This window comes from Corvus cornix, chromosome 2 (genome assembly GCF_000738735.6).
Source record: "Corvus cornix cornix isolate S_Up_H32 chromosome 2, ASM73873v5, whole genome shotgun sequence".
In the NCBI taxonomy this organism is placed as follows: domain Eukaryota; kingdom Metazoa; phylum Chordata; class Aves; order Passeriformes; family Corvidae; genus Corvus; species Corvus cornix.
Window position 1 is genome coordinate 110,645,088 of NC_046333.1, and position 19,055 is coordinate 110,664,142.

The window sequence follows — 19,055 nt, forward strand, 5'->3', positions numbered from 1 at the left end:
ACTGATTTGGACTGATTACTTAACTGGGTGGGTGGGTGGGTGCGTGGTGTGGCTGAAATGGCATAGCAAACTCTGGCAGGCCAGCATGTTGGCATGCATCAGTTTTTAAGAAGGGGCAAAGTTACTGAGCCAGTTTAGATGGGATAACTGAGTAGGCTTTTGATAGTAAAAAAGAAAAAAAAATCAGTTTAAATTCAGCATAGCTATTTACTTTCATGCTGTTGTTTCTATCAGGAAGAAATATTGTTTAATAAAGTAATGTCATATTACAGCCTGGTAGCTCAACATTCACTAACAGATTAAAGATTTCGAGATTTCTGATATGAAAAAATAAATCCATAATTCTCATAAAATATAAAGAATAGTTTTAAACTATGTAGTACTTAGTGAAGTTCTCTATATAGTACTTTGCTTGGCGGTACTCTTTTATTATTTCCTTAAATGGTTAAATCTTGCCATAATTTAAGCCTTTTCACTGACATACATCACATGCCTTTTAGAATTTAATTCAGATAGGTCTTAACAGCATGTTGTGTTCTGCCTTTTGTGTTTTGTTTTCATTACTGGGGAAGGTAGAAGGAGATGTACGTTCATAGGCGCATCTTCCAGCTTTATAAATTTAGTTGCAATTGGTTTTAATGGCAGCGGCTGGGAAATTGCGTCGAAATCATGTGAGGGAGCCAGGAACATGACAAAAGGCTCCAGTGGTGGAACGTGTGGGTGTGTGGGGCTCCATCCAGCTTGGTAATTCTTCTTTCCCTCAGCAGGGTGGTACCCACGCCTCTCCCCTCCTCTGCGTCCTCTGGCGCCAGATGCAGCAACCCAAGGGGTTACGGCTGAGGCGAGCCAGCTGCATCTGGCACGTAGGTTTGGGAGCGGCTGGAGGGAGCGTGGTGCGTTAGCTGACAAAAGGTGAAATACAGGCCTTGCTCTGAGGAGTCTGAAATGGGAACCAGTCGTGTCAGTCTGAGGCCATCCTTCTCCAGTTACTGTAAACCAATATTGTAGCTGAAAGAATAATCCTGCTCCCTCCAAGCTGCTTTTTCTATTCTGGTCTGCCCACCTCCCTGTATGCTGGCACAAGGGTTCACATGGCTGTTTGGGGAAATAACCAAGTTTTAAAGAAAGAAAAAAGGGGTGTGGGGGGAGAATGTGTCATGAAGACAGGAACACGTGGTCTGCCTTAGAGGGAAGCCGCTCAAGCTGCCTTTTTGAGTGGTAGAGCTGGTAGAAAGTGACCTGAGTCCTGTATTTGTCCTGGTGCAAACCTCGCTGGTGAAAGCAGCAACTGCTCCATAGCCTTACAAAAAGGTACAGAAATGCACTTTTGCTGGTATAACTGCCGGGTGGTGTCTTGTAACCATTACAGCTGTGGTAACAGGAGTCCCTGCTGTGGATGGTAAGAAAGGCTGGAAATTCTTACCAATCAGGGGAGGAGTATGGGTGGAAGCTGTGACCTGCATCAGGGTTATGGTCCTGGTATAGCATGATAAAGTAGGAATCCTTCTCAGTCTTCTGAACTAGGCCTGCCTCACAGTGATTTTCTGGAAACACTTTGTTCTTCTTTTTTTCCCCTTTTTCTTTGTGCAACAGAGTTAATGAAGCCACTGTCAGATGCTGCATGGGCTTCCTCTGTGGGTGGTGCAGCAGCTCAGACGTCCTGTTGTTCTTTTGCAGTATATTTTGTCACTTTGTTGCAGATCTCCAGCAGAGGCAGCTAAGCAGAGAATGAGCAGTTGCAGCAGTTTCCAGGCTTCTTGAGGAAGCTTCAGGGAAAATCTTCTGGGAGCTTCTGTTTCTGGGAACTTTGGTTGTATGCTTCAGCATGTCAGGGCTATTGGAGGCATTTGACTCAGTTCTGACAGACAGCTTTTGTTGGCTACTTACTGGTTGTGGACTACCTATGTAGTAGTCATAAGATCACTGTGGATAGAGACTCCTAAGATTGGGAAGATGGAAATTGATGACTTCTGGCAATAGAAGAAAGCTTCTCTTCCTACAGAGGATAGGTGTAATGCACTGGAGGGAGGTGAGTAGGATTGTCAGAGGAGACAGTCAGAGCCAGCTGAGGCTCAGCCACATTGTGTACATGAAGAGGAAAATGAGGGTGACAGTTATTTGAGATGATCATCATGACAGAGACATCACCCGTCTTCCAACCTGGTGTACTTGCTATAGCTGGGTTGGGTACTTGAATCACAGATGTTGCAGACGAGCGTTGTTCAGCCCTGACTTCACCCCTTGGTGTTCACCCATGATACTGCTGGGGTGAGCCCAAGTATGTTAAAAGTGACTGCTCTGACTGGTGGCAAGGGTGAAGATCACAAATACCTAAGTGGTGTTTTTCTCAATCCTGCCAGCGAGGTGGAAATGCTCAGGTGGCAGAGGATACATCCATCAAGTCCAAGTCTGGCTGCATGGCTGGTGTCACAGACAAAGCCATAGCACCCCGTTTGAGGAATAAGAACTACTGAATAGGGACAGGATTCATGAGATGGAGTGTGGCAAAGGTATCTTTGCTGACACAATCTGAGTCATCTCTTCTATAGGGCTTTGAAGCAGCTTCTTGATGTGCAGGTTGCTGGAATTTGAAGAGAAGTAAAGGCATGGGGATCATCGTGGAGGTGTCTGATGATAAACATAATTGGAGAAACCTTGTGTTTTCTTTATGCAGTCTCTGCACACTTTCATAACGCCTTAGGGTTATAAACATGGGGAAGTAATGCACACAATAGGGTGCTACTCTGGATAGATAGAGGGATGCAGGCTGACAAAGAGGGGCAGCGCTTGCAAAGGAGGGGTGGGAGTGCACAGTGCCTTGCCCTGGAATGAGCACTGAGCCTCAGGCAGAACAACACAAATAATGCTGTGGTGAGCATCTGCTGCAGACCATCTGGCCAAGAAGTAGGTGAGGCCTTAAAGTAACTGCTGGGTACCTTGCAATTATTGCAGACCATAGTAGTTGTGTGGGATGCAGGCAAGCCAGGCCATTCCTGAAAGTAAATTTCTTGATGCAGGTGATGTGCTGTCCTGGACTCCTTACATGTTAACAAGGAAGGACTGATGGTATGTATGAAGGTCGATGACTGCTTTGGCCATGGTTGATCATCAAACTATGGACAAAAGGGTCCAGGAAAGCTGTTTCATCTTCCTTGGTGAATGAGAATGGCTCATTATAATGCACAAAAAGTTCAGCAAATGTGGTGGAAAGCCAATATGAGTGAGAAGAGGCAAATCATGCCTGGCCAGCCTCTTTACCTTCTATGTGGTTCTGTGCATGAGAGGACAGCAATGGGTATGTTCTACCTTGACTCTAGCAAGACGTTTGGCATCATTTCCCGTAGTGTCTTCACAGCAAATTGATGACATAGGAACTCAAAGAGTTGACAGTAAGGTAGATGGGAATTTGGTTTGACTGCAGGCCCCAAAGTGTTTTGATCAAAGGTGCTAACTCCAGTTGGTGACTGGTTACTAGGTGGTCTTGCTCAGACATTGATACTGAGGCTGTTACTGGTAGCGTTGCTGTTAAACACATAGAATCTGGGACAGAGTGCACATTCAGCAGGTTTAGAGGAAGCAATTGGTACACTGAAGACTGGGCTGTTGTTCAGAGGGATCTAGACAGCAGAGAACTGTGCTAACAGGATCCTTGTGAAATTCAATACAGGCAAGAGCAAACTTCTTCATCTGGAACACAGTAATCCATCTGGTGGTATAGGCTGTGGGCTAACAGGGCAGGAATCAGCTTTGCAGAAAATTACCTGGGAGTCTGGTGGTTAACAAGGCAGCTATTAGTCCATCAATGTGCCCTTGCAGCAAAGATGGGCAAGCTCATGTCGGGTTGTGTTAGCAGGAGTGTGGTCAGCAGGCAAAGTGAACTGATCCATCCCCTCTGTTCAGCACTTGTGAGACCTCGTTTGGAGAACCATGTCCAGTTTTGGGCCCACTATTCCAGGAAAGAGGTTGATACATCAAAGTGAGTCCATTGAAGGTTCACCAAGATGGCTGGAGGCTGGAGCATATGGTATATGAGGAAAGGCTGAGAGCTGGGCTTGTTCACACAACAGAAGGGAAGGCTCAGGGGGATCCCGTGGTACTCCACTGCTAACTAATGGGAGTGTGTAGGGAAGACAGAGCCAGGCTTTTCTTGGAGGTTGCATAGTGACAGCATGAGAAGCAAAGAATGAGAGGCATCAGACACTGACTGGGACATGAAAAACTCTGATTTGATACTAAGAAAAATGCCTTCCCAGTTCGAGCAGTTAAGCACAGGAGGAAGGTTGTCCAGGGAGGCTGTGAGGTCTCCGTTCTTGGAGATTGCACAAATCTTGAGAGGACAAGGCTGAGATTGAAGTGGCCCTGCTTTGAGCAGAAGGTTGGACTAGGTAACTTCTGGAAGTTCCTACCAGAGTAAATTTTATGAGTGCATGAAACTTGGTGGAGCTGAATGTTCTTAAAAATAGCTGTAACTTTTTTTTTTTTTTTTTTTGGGGGGGTGGGGTGGGTGGGGTGGGTTGGCGTGTATTTTTTATTTTGCATTTGACTAACCCGTTGTATATCAATAACACATTAACACACACACACAAAGATATTCTTAAAATACTACAGGGAAAGTTGTGGAGGCTGGGCAATTAAAAAGCCAAATTAAACAAGAGAACTTGGGATAACTTCATACAGGTCCCTTGTGTAGGGTGATTAAGTTTTAGAGGCCAAAAGGCATTCAGTGATTATTGACTATGTCTTGTTCAGCATAGTCACTTTACTTTCCACCTTAACTATTTTTTTTTTCCTTGAGGAGTAAGCTTCACCCACCATGAAGCCAAGAATATTTGGAAGGGTGGGGTGGTTTTTTTCATTTTATACATTGCACATTTTGTGGCAATGTTTTTCTTGGGTTTAGTACATTTTTGAATGTAGCACAGTCATTACTTCATTTTTCTAAACATATGTATTTAAAGCCCACAAGGGTCTGTGAAATCTGATACTAAAATAAGACATCGTATATATAAAACCCATGGTTTCGTTAAGAAAGCCATTTTTTAACCTCTACTCCAGAATTCCTTTAATGTGGCAGGAATTCATTTTTTTCCTTTATTTATGGTTTTGTCCTTCATCGTGATTATTGATATTGGAGTAGAAAATGAAAAATGTACTACTGCTTTTTAATGAAATCAGTTAAAACTATTAAAAGGAAATATTTTGTTAAAAGAGAAAGGTACAAAAAAGTACATTTTTGAATAGGAAGTAGCCGTCAGACAGAACTGTGTTATTTAACCAGTATAAGAATTTGTTACACAAAAAAAAACCAAATGGTTTCTTTTAAGTGGTGTTGAATGAGGAGGGTGTTTTCAGTCCAGGGGACACCTTAGCTGTCATGACTCTCTCTGATGCATGCTGATTTCTTGTTCTTTTGGCATGATTTTCTTTCTGAAACATTTTTCTTTCAGGATGATTCCAAAAGGTACTCTTTATTATTTGCCTGTGTCTTTCAACAACGTGTTCAAAGTGCCCTTTTTTGTTAGCATTGCTTTTTTTCTTGTATTATTTGTACTACATCTAATGAAATGGTAAGGATTCAAAGTGCAGAGATGCATTTACATATATCCTTTCCTTGAGATTTTTCTTCACAAAGAAGAAAAACCTGTGGTTTTCCCAGGTGTTAGGGAGCACAGAGAAGTGTAAACATTTCTCCATAAAACTTGTATTCTCATTTCCTCTCTGGTTGAGGAATGCTTGTTGCCATATGTGAATATCATTTAAAGAGGTGTCGTGGCGTTTCAAACATACTTTACAGAACATTCAGAGTATTCAAGGAGACCTACTCAGAGGCATGACTGGCAAAAGATAATCAGCAAAAATAACAGCATGGGATATTTGAATTTCAGGAAAATTGTTAATACCTTTCAGTCTGTAGTATATAATGTGGCATTGGTACGATGGGTTTGTGTGCTTTTTATTTTCTCTTCTCAAATTTACCTGATATACTGACAGCATCTTGTTTTCAGATACATTATAAATATTTTTGGGGAAAAATTTGTAACAGTAGCTCTGTAAAATTCTGTTCAGGAACACTTAAATTTTACACAGGTTCTGGAACTTTTATAAATAAAGGCTTTCTTGTGACAGAAAATGGTTAAAAAAAAAAAAGGAAAAAACCTGGCTGACTTAAGGAGTACTGAGATTTTCAGTGAACTTTTGTTCACAGGGCTTTTCATTTTATTGTTTTAGAAGAGTTGTAATAAAGCTCCACTTTCAGCATGGATGAACTCCATTTGCTGTTTTCTTCTGAAGCATTACTGTGGCTATTGTCACCAGGTTTGACACCATCAGAAGTTTTCTCAGGCTGCCAGCACCATGAGATAAAATAGACTTTGCTCTAGATAGTAAAAAGATTCATTACCCGTGTTGTACAGTATCAGAACTTCATCTACCTTGGCCTCAGATCACAGAGCACTCAAAAGGTAAGGGTGGAAATGCCAAACTTGATTGAAATGTCTGTGAAAGGCCATTGCACAGAGCAGAGGGCAGGATCAGATGTGTTTTCAGTAATCTTTACCCCTGAGGAAAAAAAGAGACATCAGGTATACAATAGTGCTGCAATACAGCTAAAAGGTGAAAAAAATGCCTAAGTCTGTGGCATCATTTGCAAAAGTAAGGCAAACTTTTAGCTACTGAGAGGAAATTAGAATAAATATTTGTGTGTAGCCATGCATGAGAGCTTTGCTTTCCAAGAAACATCTTTGATTGTGTGGCAGTTAGTCACTGGCTGTGGGTGAATGCAGCCAGTCTGGCCAACTCTTAAAAAAACCCCCGCATTTTCTTACCAGCATACTCTCTCTTTCTGTCCTGTTTGCCTTCAGCTAGCAGTTTCATTCACTTGTCCACCTTAGTTCTGACATGGTGATGTATGTCTAGAGGTTTATTACGTTTGTGCTTTATTGTATGTGTTAATGCCCTGTAATTACTGCACACAGTGACTGTATCTAGATGTACAAAAGGCCCAGAGGGAGATTGCTTCATGCAAGAGGATCCGAGGATTAGTAGAAAGAGGTCTTAAGGGTAGTGACATAAGCTCCAGTATTTGTTTATATGTATATTCTTCACAGAAGACTTGAATAATATTTGTATGTCTCTCTTCTAAGGAGAGACGGTGTTGCTTAATGCTTCAAAGGCGGTTTGGTAATAGAGCGAGGAACCCTGTTCTGTGAGAGCAGCTTCATTTCTGACTCCTTCCCTGATTTGAGTTTTGGTTAATTCAGAATGTAAAACTAGACTCAGGTGAGTTTGTAAATGAGATTACCTGCTGAGAATGCACAAAGATTACTTTTTCATAATACCTAGCTTGAATTTAGGATCCAGGTTGAGTTTTTATACATTATTGCTGCAGATTATTTCATATTTGAAGGACATTGATAAGGTTCAGTTTCTTGGTCACATATCACTTTAGTCAACTGTGATTCCAGCTGCTTGTAACTCCCTCAAAGCTGCAAAGGGCAGGGTTCAAGTTCATTACTAGGTTCTTCTGGTTTAGATATTTGGGGGTTCAGTACTTTGGTTAACTTCAGTGAAAACTGATAGCTAAGTTCTGCTAGTTTGTGAGACAGACCTTGGGTATCTCTGACAGATGTGTTACATCTGTGTACGTGTCTGTACTGGTCCTTGTTTTTTCCATCATGCTACCAATAATCGTGCTTCTATCTCCATCTGATTTTAAAAAACAAGAAATTTGTATGAGAGTTGAGTATGAAGCAGTGTCAGTAGTACAAATAATGGATCTTTTCCCCTAGCATCTTACGGTAGTTATTTGCAGTCTGTGAGACTACAGACAAATGAACTGCACTACTCTCTCTTGTTGCGTGATAGCCTGGCTTATTTGCTTTGCCCAAGAATAGTAGTTGGTGATATTGGAAGGCTGAAAGTCAGGTACCATGTGTGAAGCATAAGTAGGACCCGAGATGTAAAAATTTTCTTCAGAGTGCTGCCCAAATGAGAACAAAACTGATGTTAATTCTGGTTAATGTAGATAAAAATGATTGAAAATAAACTTTAAAAAATGTATTTAAGAATTGTCTTTTAATCCTTTAAAATACATTTAAAGATTCAAGTGGGAGAGCTTATGTAAGCAATAAACTTTAAGTATGATTTATTCAGACTGTGTAAATAGTATTCAACCTGTACATACTTCAATTCCTATAAAACTTAAGCAAATAACTTAAGGCTTAAGACTTTATTTATTATGACTTTATTTTTAAATGATTAAGACTTCAGAACATAAATAGTTTTGACAGTCACGTCGACTATTCGTATTGAGTATTTTCTGTAGTTCTCATTAGTAGTCCCTTTAAAATTAAAAAGCCAATTGGAAGCTCCAAAAGAAAAATGCTTTTTTTATTGTACCAATTTATGAATAAGAACTTTGTGTGAGAGGCTGAGATCTTCCAGCTCTACAGTTTCACTAGACTGTATATATAAAAATAGTAGATGGTTCCCTAGCTACCTACTACCCACATATTAAGAGATGGTTTTATTGTTTAATAAATCATGTTGGATATGTGATATTTTGGAAAGTTTCTCCTTTTTTCCTTTTATATCCCACACATCTAGTGTATTTTCGTTCAACATTTAAGAGTCAATCTCTTCATCAAATCGAGGTTCTTTCCAGAAATTATTTTACAGAAATAAGTACACTTGTAATGATTTAGTAAATATGGTGTCATTGCTATTTTAACATCAGAAAATATGTATGGATTAAGTTCTGTACAATAAGTTAGATAATTGATGACTACATTTGTAGTGTGAATAAACAAAAAGTGAGGTTACATTAAAGCTCTATTTATTGGCTGATTGCGGTATTTAATAACTTCAAGCAATGAACAAATTAACCTTGCAGTAGGAAAATAAATGGAAAAAATCAAAAGCAAGATTTTAATTGATTGTTCAAATCAAGTTTTCTGTTTGATAATTTAAATTGGTTTAGTTTGGATTATCATGTTTAGTCTTATGATTTTGCTACTGAAATAAAGATGTCTGAGTGCAACTGTACCTGGAATATGTAGTCTGTATATAACATTGGCTGAGAAAGCAAATATACCACTTGGAGTCTTCCTGTGTTTTGGGTTTTCATGGCCAGGTTTTGATAGTGGGGGGCTACAGGGGTGGCTTCTGTGAGAAGCTTCGCTCATGTCCAATGGGGCCAATGCCAGCTGGCTCCAAAACAGACCCACTGCTGGCTGAGGCTGAGCCTATCAGCAATGATGGTGGTGCCTCTGGGGTAACAGAGCTAAGGAGGGGGATAAAACCCTGCACAATAGCAACTACTGCTGCAGAGAGCAGTGAGAATATGTGAGAGCAACAGCTCTGCAGACACCAGGGTCAGTGAAGAAGGAGGGACAGGAGGTGCTCCATATGCTAGAGCAGAGATTCCCCTGCAGCCCGTGGTGAAGACCATGGTCCTGAAGGACTGCACCCTCTGGAAGGGACCCACCATGGAGCAGGGGGAGAGTGTGAGGGGTCCCCACCCTAAAGGGGTGAACAGCAGAGACAATGTGTGATGAACTGGCCACAACTCCCATTCCCTGTTCCCCTTTGCTGCTGGGGAGGAGGTAGAGAAAACCTTGAGTGAAATTAAGCCCAGGAAGGAGGGAAGGGTGGAGGGAAGGAAGGTGTTTTAAGGTTAGGTTTTATTTCTCTTTTTTCTACTGTGATTTGGTTGGTAATAAATTCAATTCTCATTTCCCCAAGTCGAGTCTGTTTTGCCCATGATGATTATTGCTGAGTGATCTTTCCCTGTCCTTACTTCATGAGCCTTTCCTTATATTTTCTCTCCACAGCCCAGCTGAGAAGGGGAGTGATAAAGCAGCTTTGGTGGGCAAGTGATGTCCAGCCAGGGTCTAGTGGTTGGTTTGTTTAGCCTAACTTGTAGCGTTTATTGCTGAAAAAGTTGTAGGTGATTGGCAGGAAATCTTGCACTCACCAGCTTTATTTTCCACTATTTGCCTGTGCTCTCTGCTTCCCTCTGTGCCAAGGGAAGGATCCTGTGCCTGTGCCATTAGAATATAGTGAAATGTCTGAGTCTTTTATTCAGTCTTCACTTCACTGGACCTCTCCTGGTTGTTCCTCCTGAGCCCAGGCTGGAAGAATTTGCCTTGGCCCCAGCACTAACTGCTGCTGCAGCACTGCCAGCTCAGTCAAGCCTGGCTGTGGGAGGAGAGCAGCTCTCGACTGGTCAGCAGCAGTTTGCCTGTCATCTTCATAAATAGCATAGCTATCTTCTTGTTTTCGTATAGCTGCTTAGGTTCCTGGTGGTTTTCTGTGTCACTCCTGAGCTAGGTCACAGCTACAATCTTGTGAGGCAGGTTGGGACATTTTGCTGACACTTGACAGCAGGACTGTGGGAACGTGGCTCCTTGAAGATTGTGGGAAAGCTTTTAAGAGAAGCCACAGGGCTTCACCACACCGGGCATGCAGTGCTGTGTGGAACACTTCAGCAAACAATGCACATCTAGACATTGAGTTAATTTTCCAGTGTTTCTAGCTGCTGTATATGTTGGAACAAGTATACTTAGGGTGCATGATTAACCTCAGCCCTAACCAAATTTTTGATTTATTGAAGAGATAAAGGATCACAGATTACAGTGCTGGATGGATGCTCAAGAGATCATTCAATACAAACACTGAGATGGGCTCCAGTCTATGTATCAGCCAGGACTGGTGTCTGTATGATCTTCTGATGAAGGTCATTTTATAAACTCCCCTGCTCTGTTATGATGTTGATTAAAACATCAGGAGCTACATTCACACTTTTAGACTATCCATGAATTTTCTTTTTCTTCCCCCAGTGGCCATGAAGAACATTAATCTCCATTGACTTCAACAGCCTTTTACATATTTGTGGAAAATTACAATTATGCCTTCTTTTATTTTTCCCTTTACTGTAACACACAAATGGATTTTCTGCAGCCTTCCCTGATAAGTTTTATTTTCTTTATCTGTTGTCACTCTGAAATTATGTAACTTACATGCATTATTAACATAGTGTCTTCTGTGTGACTTCAAATCATGCCAAGAAATTAGTTCTTAAGCCTTTTGGTTTTACTTTGTTTCTAGCAGTGAGTAAAAATTGTTGCTCCCTTGTGACTATTTATAGAGGCATATAAAAAGAGCAGATTATTTCAAACAAATAAATACTGACCAAATTTACGACACCTAGGTGCTCTTCTTACAGCAGTCGTCATTAGGTTTGGGAACATGTCAGGAAAAGGAGGGAGTTGCACCATGTACAGTGGGGCTGAGTGGCTGAAATGCTGCCTGCTGCAGGACCCGGGGTGCCTCGTCAGCAGTGTCAGGGAACTTCCACTGTCTGCCACACTATTGCCTGGACAAGGCAGCTTTAGTCAATTTATTTTCCATATAAAAGGCATCTATTTTTGGCCAAGATCATAATTTTTGTCTCTTGGCAGGCAGTCTAGCAAAGACCATTAGAACTATATGTATAACCATAGAAGTTTCCTGGGTTTTTCTGACAGAACCATGTGTTTGAGAAGTCAACAACATAAAAATAAGTAGCGCTTTTACTGGTGTTTTTACAAATTTTTTATAGGTTTTTGGGGAGGGTGGCAGAGGAGGAAGTAACCGAAATCTGTACTTCTCCTACATGTTTTAGCAGAGATTGGTGTGTGCAGTCTGGCATTTCGATTTAGGTAACACGGGCTGCGTGACCAGTAGAGGGAGCCCAGAGTCACAAAATGTTGGCGATATTTTTGACTGGGGGAGTTGGGGGTGCAAAGTTTGATTTGATAATGTACAGCAATTTTGAAGGGATGCACTGAATACTACCAGCTTATAGTGATTTTGGGAGGCAGAATTTATGAAACATTGAAATGTCCAATGTCTTTTAAATGATCAAATTGCATTAGCAATTTTTATGTTGAAAGATTAATGAGTGTTTTGTTTTCTTTCCTATGTTGCTGATTGTTGTTAACATCCTAACATCACCTTTACAGAAAGTAAGTAACTTTTCATCTTCTAAACCTTTTTGAAAGTGTGTGTGTGGGGAGGGTATACTGCTTGTATATGTGTATAGATGTGTATGTATATAAAATAAACATACAAGCAGAAAAATACCAATCTTAAAGACATACTGCAACAGATTGTAACTTCCATATATGAATGACTTCTAGAATACCACAGTGGTTTAAAGCAGTCTCATCTAAATGATGATAAATAGTGTGAAAGTTCTGCATCTGAGGACTGTAAATGGTAAACATATTTCTTGTGTGCAGACTATGGCAATAAAACTTGCAGCATATCGATTTAAAATATATTATGGCTCTAAAAATTCACAGATATCAAGTTGCAGAGTAAAGTGTTATTGTATCCAATTTCATTTAACTGAATCAAAGTTGAACCGATTTGGAGTGTTTCAAGAACTTAGGTCAAGCTGTGCCATTTTTGATATTCAAAGATACTCAGCCTTATGTTTGGCAGGCCTTGACTGCTGTATTAATGCATGCCGGGAGCTCTGAGCAGAAAGAACATGTCCTCAGGCTGTAGGAGAATTTAGAAAGCATGCAATAAGTAGTACAGATCCCTTGGAAAGTACTCTATGATTCAGACATCAGTCTGCATCGTGGGATCTTTGATTGCTGCTGTTTTGAACCTCAGTCCCATGTGCTGTGATAGCATGTGTTGCAAGCATCAGTTTGGGTAACATTTGGGAATTTTAATACAGTGTTTTAAGGATGCCAGTGCTGACAGAAGAATTGGCAAGTCATTGGTTGACATGGGGCAAAGTAGCACTGACAAAGGGCATCATGGAACTTCAGTTTGATCTCTTAGCTCAAAATAAATCCCACCCCTCAGTGTTGCCAGGTTATTTTCATTTGCAACTTAAAAATATTCTGCATGGGGTTTTTGTGCTCATTATGGATGTACCCAAGTCCAGTTTTCAGGAAGGGTGGATATGGCCCTTTGGTTGCATGCCATTAGGAGTTGCAGGTCTCTGTAAGAAACAAGCATTGCCATAGTTAAAGTGCTTCTTGGCTCAGTAGCTGATACAGGTTTCTTTGTAAGTCAGAGAGTAGTTTCTATTGTCCACTTGCCAGTTGTCTAGACTTTGAAGATTAAGATATCTGCTGTGAGCACAGTAGTGATCATGAGATGTTGCCAAATCCTCTATTTTGAGTTCATTCATCCTGTATCATTTTTATTGGTTAATGATATCTAAAAATAAGTGTGGAGTCCAGAGTATCTCCATCAGAATAGGAGGAGAATACAAATCGTGCATACAGGCACACACAGTTTGGTTTCTTGTTGACATACCAAGTTTGTGTTCTGCTGCAGAGTCAGCAAGTTCTTTCTATCTTGCAGAGAAAGCCTTAATCGGTGATAATGTTTCACTAAAAAGATCCAAGTCTGAGAGAGTTGAAATTGCTTCACGTTATGTATGTTAACATATGGAAGAAATTACACAACCATAACTGCTGTATTAAATGCTTCGTGTCTTTGCTTGTCAAGCATTAATACAGTAAGGAAAATGTGTAAAGAGAAATATCCTACATATTACAAAAGTGTTTAAGTAATCATTAAACTCAATGAACTCTCTTAATGTTTTCTGTCCCACTGCTAGCAGTATCATTTTATTTCCAACATATTTTGGTTTGTATTTTTTTAAAGTATTATATCAAAACCAAATGTGGAGCTAGTTTTATTTGCAGGGAAGAAAAAGAAACAGCAAAAACTTGTCAGAATTTTCAGGTTGTGTGACCGTGTTCAGAATACCTATAAAGTAAATACCTATTATATATCTGATGTGTTTGTCAACAAGCAGCATTTTTACCTGCAATTTTTTATTTTAGATGTAGTAATATGATACATTAGGTGACCTATAGTAAATAAATTGTAATAGACAGGATTTCCTGGCCTGAGGGCACTTTATAGTTTAATTTTTACCGGAAGAGCAATTACCACACTATTGATCTTACCATTAAAATAATGATACATGTACAGTAAGGATGAATTTTTTTGTAACAGAACCATGGAAATCAGCAGAAAGCATAACCATATGAAATACAACAATTTCAATCCATTTTCACATTTAAAAAAAAAAAATTAGACGTGTAATTTTTAACCAAGATTGGATGTTGTCTTACAATACTGCAGAATAAAGAAGAGTAGTTTCTGATGAACTTTGAAGCCCTGTTCCTGGTTTATGGTTGAGTATATAATTAATCCTGAAATACTTAGCAACACACTTAATTTAATGCACAGGCATTGTTCCACTTAACCAAGTGGAATATATTTATGTGGCTAAAGATAAGCGTGCGTGCAGACTGGGGACCCCAGGGAAGAAGCACAGTTTCAGATTCAGTCCCTGAGTACATCATGTACATTAGCCAGTAAATGGGGACAAAGATGTGATAGTACATCTGTAGATCTTGTACTTCAATTCTTAAATTAAAATTAAATAAAAAAATTTATGACAGCCTTCTTCCCCACCATTTTTAGATCAATTTTTCAGAATAGTATACATCTAGCTAGGCTAGAAATATTTGCTTTCTTTTTCTGATGTAAACATGTATATACTTCAAAGATATCTCTGTCCAAATACTGATTTTTTTTCTTAATGTGTTGTGTTTCTTTTTAAATAGTCCTTTAACATGCATTCCACAGTGGTATTACAATAACTACCTTGAGTAGGTCAGTCTCTTAATCTCTAAAACAATTCTAATTAGAAAAGATAGTGCTTCATAAAAGGCACAAGTGTGCTTATATTTGCGTATAATAATGCATGCTGACCATGTTGAGCCAGAAGAAGGCTTTACTATATATCACTTTTAATTTTAAATGTGTTCTTTCTGGGCTCTTTATTATTCTTTTGTTGCCTTTCATCCTATGGGATGCAGCTGCCCTTGAACTTGGTACTGTTTTGATCATTCATGTGCAGCAGCCACATTGTCTGTAACATTTTAAAAATGAGGCTTCATGGTGTTATTTATGAAGTAATTTCACATAAATATTTGGACTTTGGTTCTTTCAGAATGTGGAGCTGGTTGCTCTATGAAGAAAAGCATAATTATAATTCACAGACTTTTTGCCTCAAGCCTAGGGGACAGATGCATATGATTAAGTTTGAAACTGGCCTGTTATTGTAATGTAGATGTTGTCAGGGTTGAGAGAATTAAAAAAAAAGGGGGGGGGGGGCACAAAAAAAAAAAAAAAAGGCCAGGCAAGCATGAGTTTTTAAAAAAATAGACCGAGGGAATAGTTTTACAAGAGGCACTCAATCTTAGACTGCACAATTTTATTTTTCAGTGGAACCTCTCCATTAGCTTGCCTGAATGCAATGCTTCATACTAACACTCGTGTAGGTGATGGAACATTCTTCAAAATCCCTGGGAAATCAGGACTCTATGCTCTCAAAGTAAGTTTAAATTTTGTATATGGATTGTACATATAGCTATTAATCCATTTTATGAATGTCTCAATAGATATAAAGGTAAACAGATTAGATTCTTTGGAGAGGAAATGACCTGATAGTCCTTCTAACTGCTTTCAGATGTCTTTTAAAAGGATTTATAATGAAAGTAAACACTGAATGCTTTATCCTAGAAAGCATATACATGTTCTTGAATTTGTCACATGGTATAAAAAACATGTAGCTTAGTTAAAATGCTGCTTTTTCCGAGTTGTTCACAGTAAGGCCTTTGTTTTATGAGCAGTGAGCTGAAGAGGATCACTGACTTTCTAATTAAGTAATTGTATTAATGTTTGGTTTTTGAATAGTGAAAAATTATTTGCAAGTCTAATATAAATCAGCTTTTAATTTAAAGGTTGCATCATTGCTTTTGAGAAGGAATATAATTGCAATGATAGAATTTTGCCTTTATGCTATTTATATTCCTTTTTATTTTTCTGTTTTGGTATGAACATGATGTTTACTGTGGGTGGAAATTTTTTCTTGTTGTACGTAATCAAACTTAGAGGGTTTCACAATAGAAGTGGAAGATTGTGAGGCAGAGATGAGAAAAAAGAAAGTGAGGTTATCTGCTTGGCAGTCTAAATGTAGTCAACTAAAATTTTGGGCCAGGGGGAAGGATCTTTTGTAATTTATCACAGATGTATTTGATGTAAGCATATAAAAACATAAAAGTATATAGATTTGTCTGTTCCTGCTAACTAAAAATCCTGTACCTGAAATTGAATTAATAGTTTTCAGAAGCTGTCTTTCCTAATTTACTAGAACAAATGCTGTTGTTTTTCTTTAAATCGGGAGATATTCTTGGCACAATTCCAGGAATTCACAATCACTCCCATGCTTGTGAGCTCCAGGTTGCTTCAGCTATTTGAATTCAGGAAACAGGCAAAGGCAGAAAAGAAACATTAAAGGATTTGTGTTTTGCTGCAGTGTTGTAGACACTCAAGTGGAAAACTAGGATTTTTAACAGCCACACAAGTCTGTTTCTGTCAAAAAAAAAAAGAAAAAAAGAAGAAGAAAACTGGAAGATCTTGCATTTTATGTGACTTTTTTGGTTTTAAAAAGAGCATGTTATGACTTCACAAAACAGCTTTTTTGCTTTTGGTTTGCAAGTTTTTTCATAAAGGTCTTTTTTTATGGCTCTCTCTAAAGTAACTCACAAACATATTCTATTTTATTCTTGTTTTTTTTTGAAGTGTAAGCATGAGAGTACACTGCAGTAATCTATTTTCAGAGATGCAGCCGGATCATGATTGATTTTTTTCTTGTTAATTTTATTTTTATTTTTATTTTTTAACTGTAGAAAGAAGAATCAGCATGCCCTACTGATGGAACATTGGATTTAGGATGTGAATCTGAGTTAGATGGCACTGAAATGGCTGAGACAAACAATAATAATGGAGAAGAAAATGGTGGTAGGTGATTTAATCTCAATATTAGAGGGCATATTTTGGGAAAATAAAAAGTACTGTTTTCTTCAGATTTCCGTGGTGTGATTTCTAAGCGGTATAAATAATATTTTGTACTCAGTGGAACTGTTTTGAGTGGCTCCCTTTCTTTCTTGGACTTATGAAGGAATCAGGAACACTAAGTGCCTTTATTTGACTTAGGGTTTTAAAAGACAAAGAATAGTGCTGTTGGGTGTGTTTTCAGTAGGTAATTTTTTAGCTTGCAATTTTTTTGTTTAGGGCCCAGAGCTAAAGAATAATTTGCCTTTTCCAGGCTTCAGACTTGGCAGTTGTCAGATTCAGACATTTCATTGATTTCAGTGTGGACATGCGGGGTTGGTCCCTCAGTAGAGTTCTGTGCAGAGGACAAAGGTTTGTATTTTTTTCTTTCAGCCAGAGATACTCCTGTGTGCCATCCTGACATAAAGACATGTTGAAGTATCAAATTCTATGCATTTCTTTTTCTCTAAGATAATGTCAAACTGAAACATTGAAATAACTTAAAAATGGCAGGCTTAGAAATTTTTTTTTCCATTTTGAGAGTTAATAGTTGGTCATAAAGAGAGCATCAGTCACCTAAAATTACTTGCAAATAACAGAAGTGAGTATTATTCTTATTGCAACTTCACTCATGTAATGATTATAAAGTGAATGCTTTCTAAAGGATATCCAGCTGTCCAGGACTTTTGAAATACACCTTTCTTTGATCAGTTCACTTCTTCTGTCCCATCATAACCTGTCCCACTGCTGGACTGTAGCCTGCTGTTTTGGCTTGCTTGGTGTATGGTGAGATGGTGTCCTGTTTACAACTAGGGCATGAAAAGGCTCAGCTCTTGTTGTTGTTCTGCTGCAGGTTTCCTTTTTTAACTGGAGCAACTTAGTTAGCTGTTTGGCTGCACCTTTACAGGACTGATACTGCAATTTCAGTATTGCTCTCCAGCAGCATTGAAAAATCATAAAGTGTTTGGTGATAGGAGTAGCGGAACTATCCAAGACGCGTTGTTGTGGGTTTGTCTAGGACTGAAGTTTTGAAGCTCTGTGGAAACAAAAGTCAAGAGTTATTAAATGTCTCTGTTTCTTCATTTTCTTTGTTATGTTTTGTCTACAAATTAACAGACTCTGCATGTGCAGTGGTTTGATGCTTATGTGGTGTATGCTACATGTGTAAGTGACCGTACATGCTTGTAGTTCTTTGACAATTCCTGTTTGATACTCAGAAAATTTGTTGATGCACAATTCCTCAAATTGCAGGAAGAATAGAGCAGTAAAAAGCAGTGTAAATACGGTTACAAATACAAAACAAAAGTTGATGTTACTTGTTATAAACAAAAATCATGACAAAAAAATGGGCAATTATTTAGGAGTGTTAGGATGTAATTCCAGAAGTAGAAAATTGCTGGGTTTTGTCTGGGAGCAGGCTATGTACTGTTTTCACTGTTCACAGTAATAAAAATAATCATAGCACTTGTGATGGCATAAAAGAGAACCTGCAAAAATGTAACATTTTATTTGGAATAGAGCATTAAATTACACCTAGATTGGTTTTAAAGCTGAGAACTTTCCTTCATTTGTCATCTTTACCAAATCTTGAAACAGAGCAATATATTTAACATTTTGAAAACAAGGCATTTTAATTTTTTTTTTCATGCAATGGATATCAATAGATATATTTAAAAGAAGTAAATAGGAGGGCAGTAGTGAGTCTCTATTGCCAGTGCTGGATGTGATCAATTGAGAATTGAAGGCAGCATATATTTCATGAATAGCATATCAGTCAGCTAATACAGAACATAATTTTGTCAAACATGTCTGATAATAGCTTTTCTTGAGACTACAAGTTTTGTTGTTAAAGATGTCATTTATATACGCTTAGAATTCTAATTTCATTTACAGTGTAGAAGGCTTGGCTTAAAAATAGGACCATGCCCAAGAAATACAGCCAGTTTTTAGTGGATTGAAACTGCAAATTATTTAATCTGCAAAGGCATAGGAATCACCATCCACAGTAGGCATTTTGCTCTGGAGAGTGCCTTAACCACTCTTCATTCAATATTTTTTTTAATGTCAATACTTTTTGAAAACTATAAAATCATTCTAGCTTAAATTTATTGGTAATAAATAATTTTGAGACT

The 19,055-nt window shown here is 38.7% G+C and overlaps 1 protein-coding gene across 4 annotated transcripts in view; it reads left to right on the forward strand.

The window, feature by feature from the left end:
* ASXL3 (ASXL transcriptional regulator 3) overlaps window positions 1–19,055 on the forward strand; it is a 127,914-nt gene that overhangs the window by 42,196 nt on the left and 66,663 nt on the right. For all 4 annotated transcript variants that reach the window (XM_039548250.1, XM_039548251.1, XM_039548248.1 and 1 more), the window contains 2 exons: window positions 15,313–15,421; window positions 16,779–16,890. In XM_039548250.1, the coding sequence (XP_039404184.1) occupies window positions 15,313–15,421; window positions 16,779–16,890 (221 nt within the window). The remainder of the gene's footprint in view (window positions 1–15,312; window positions 15,422–16,778; window positions 16,891–19,055) is intronic.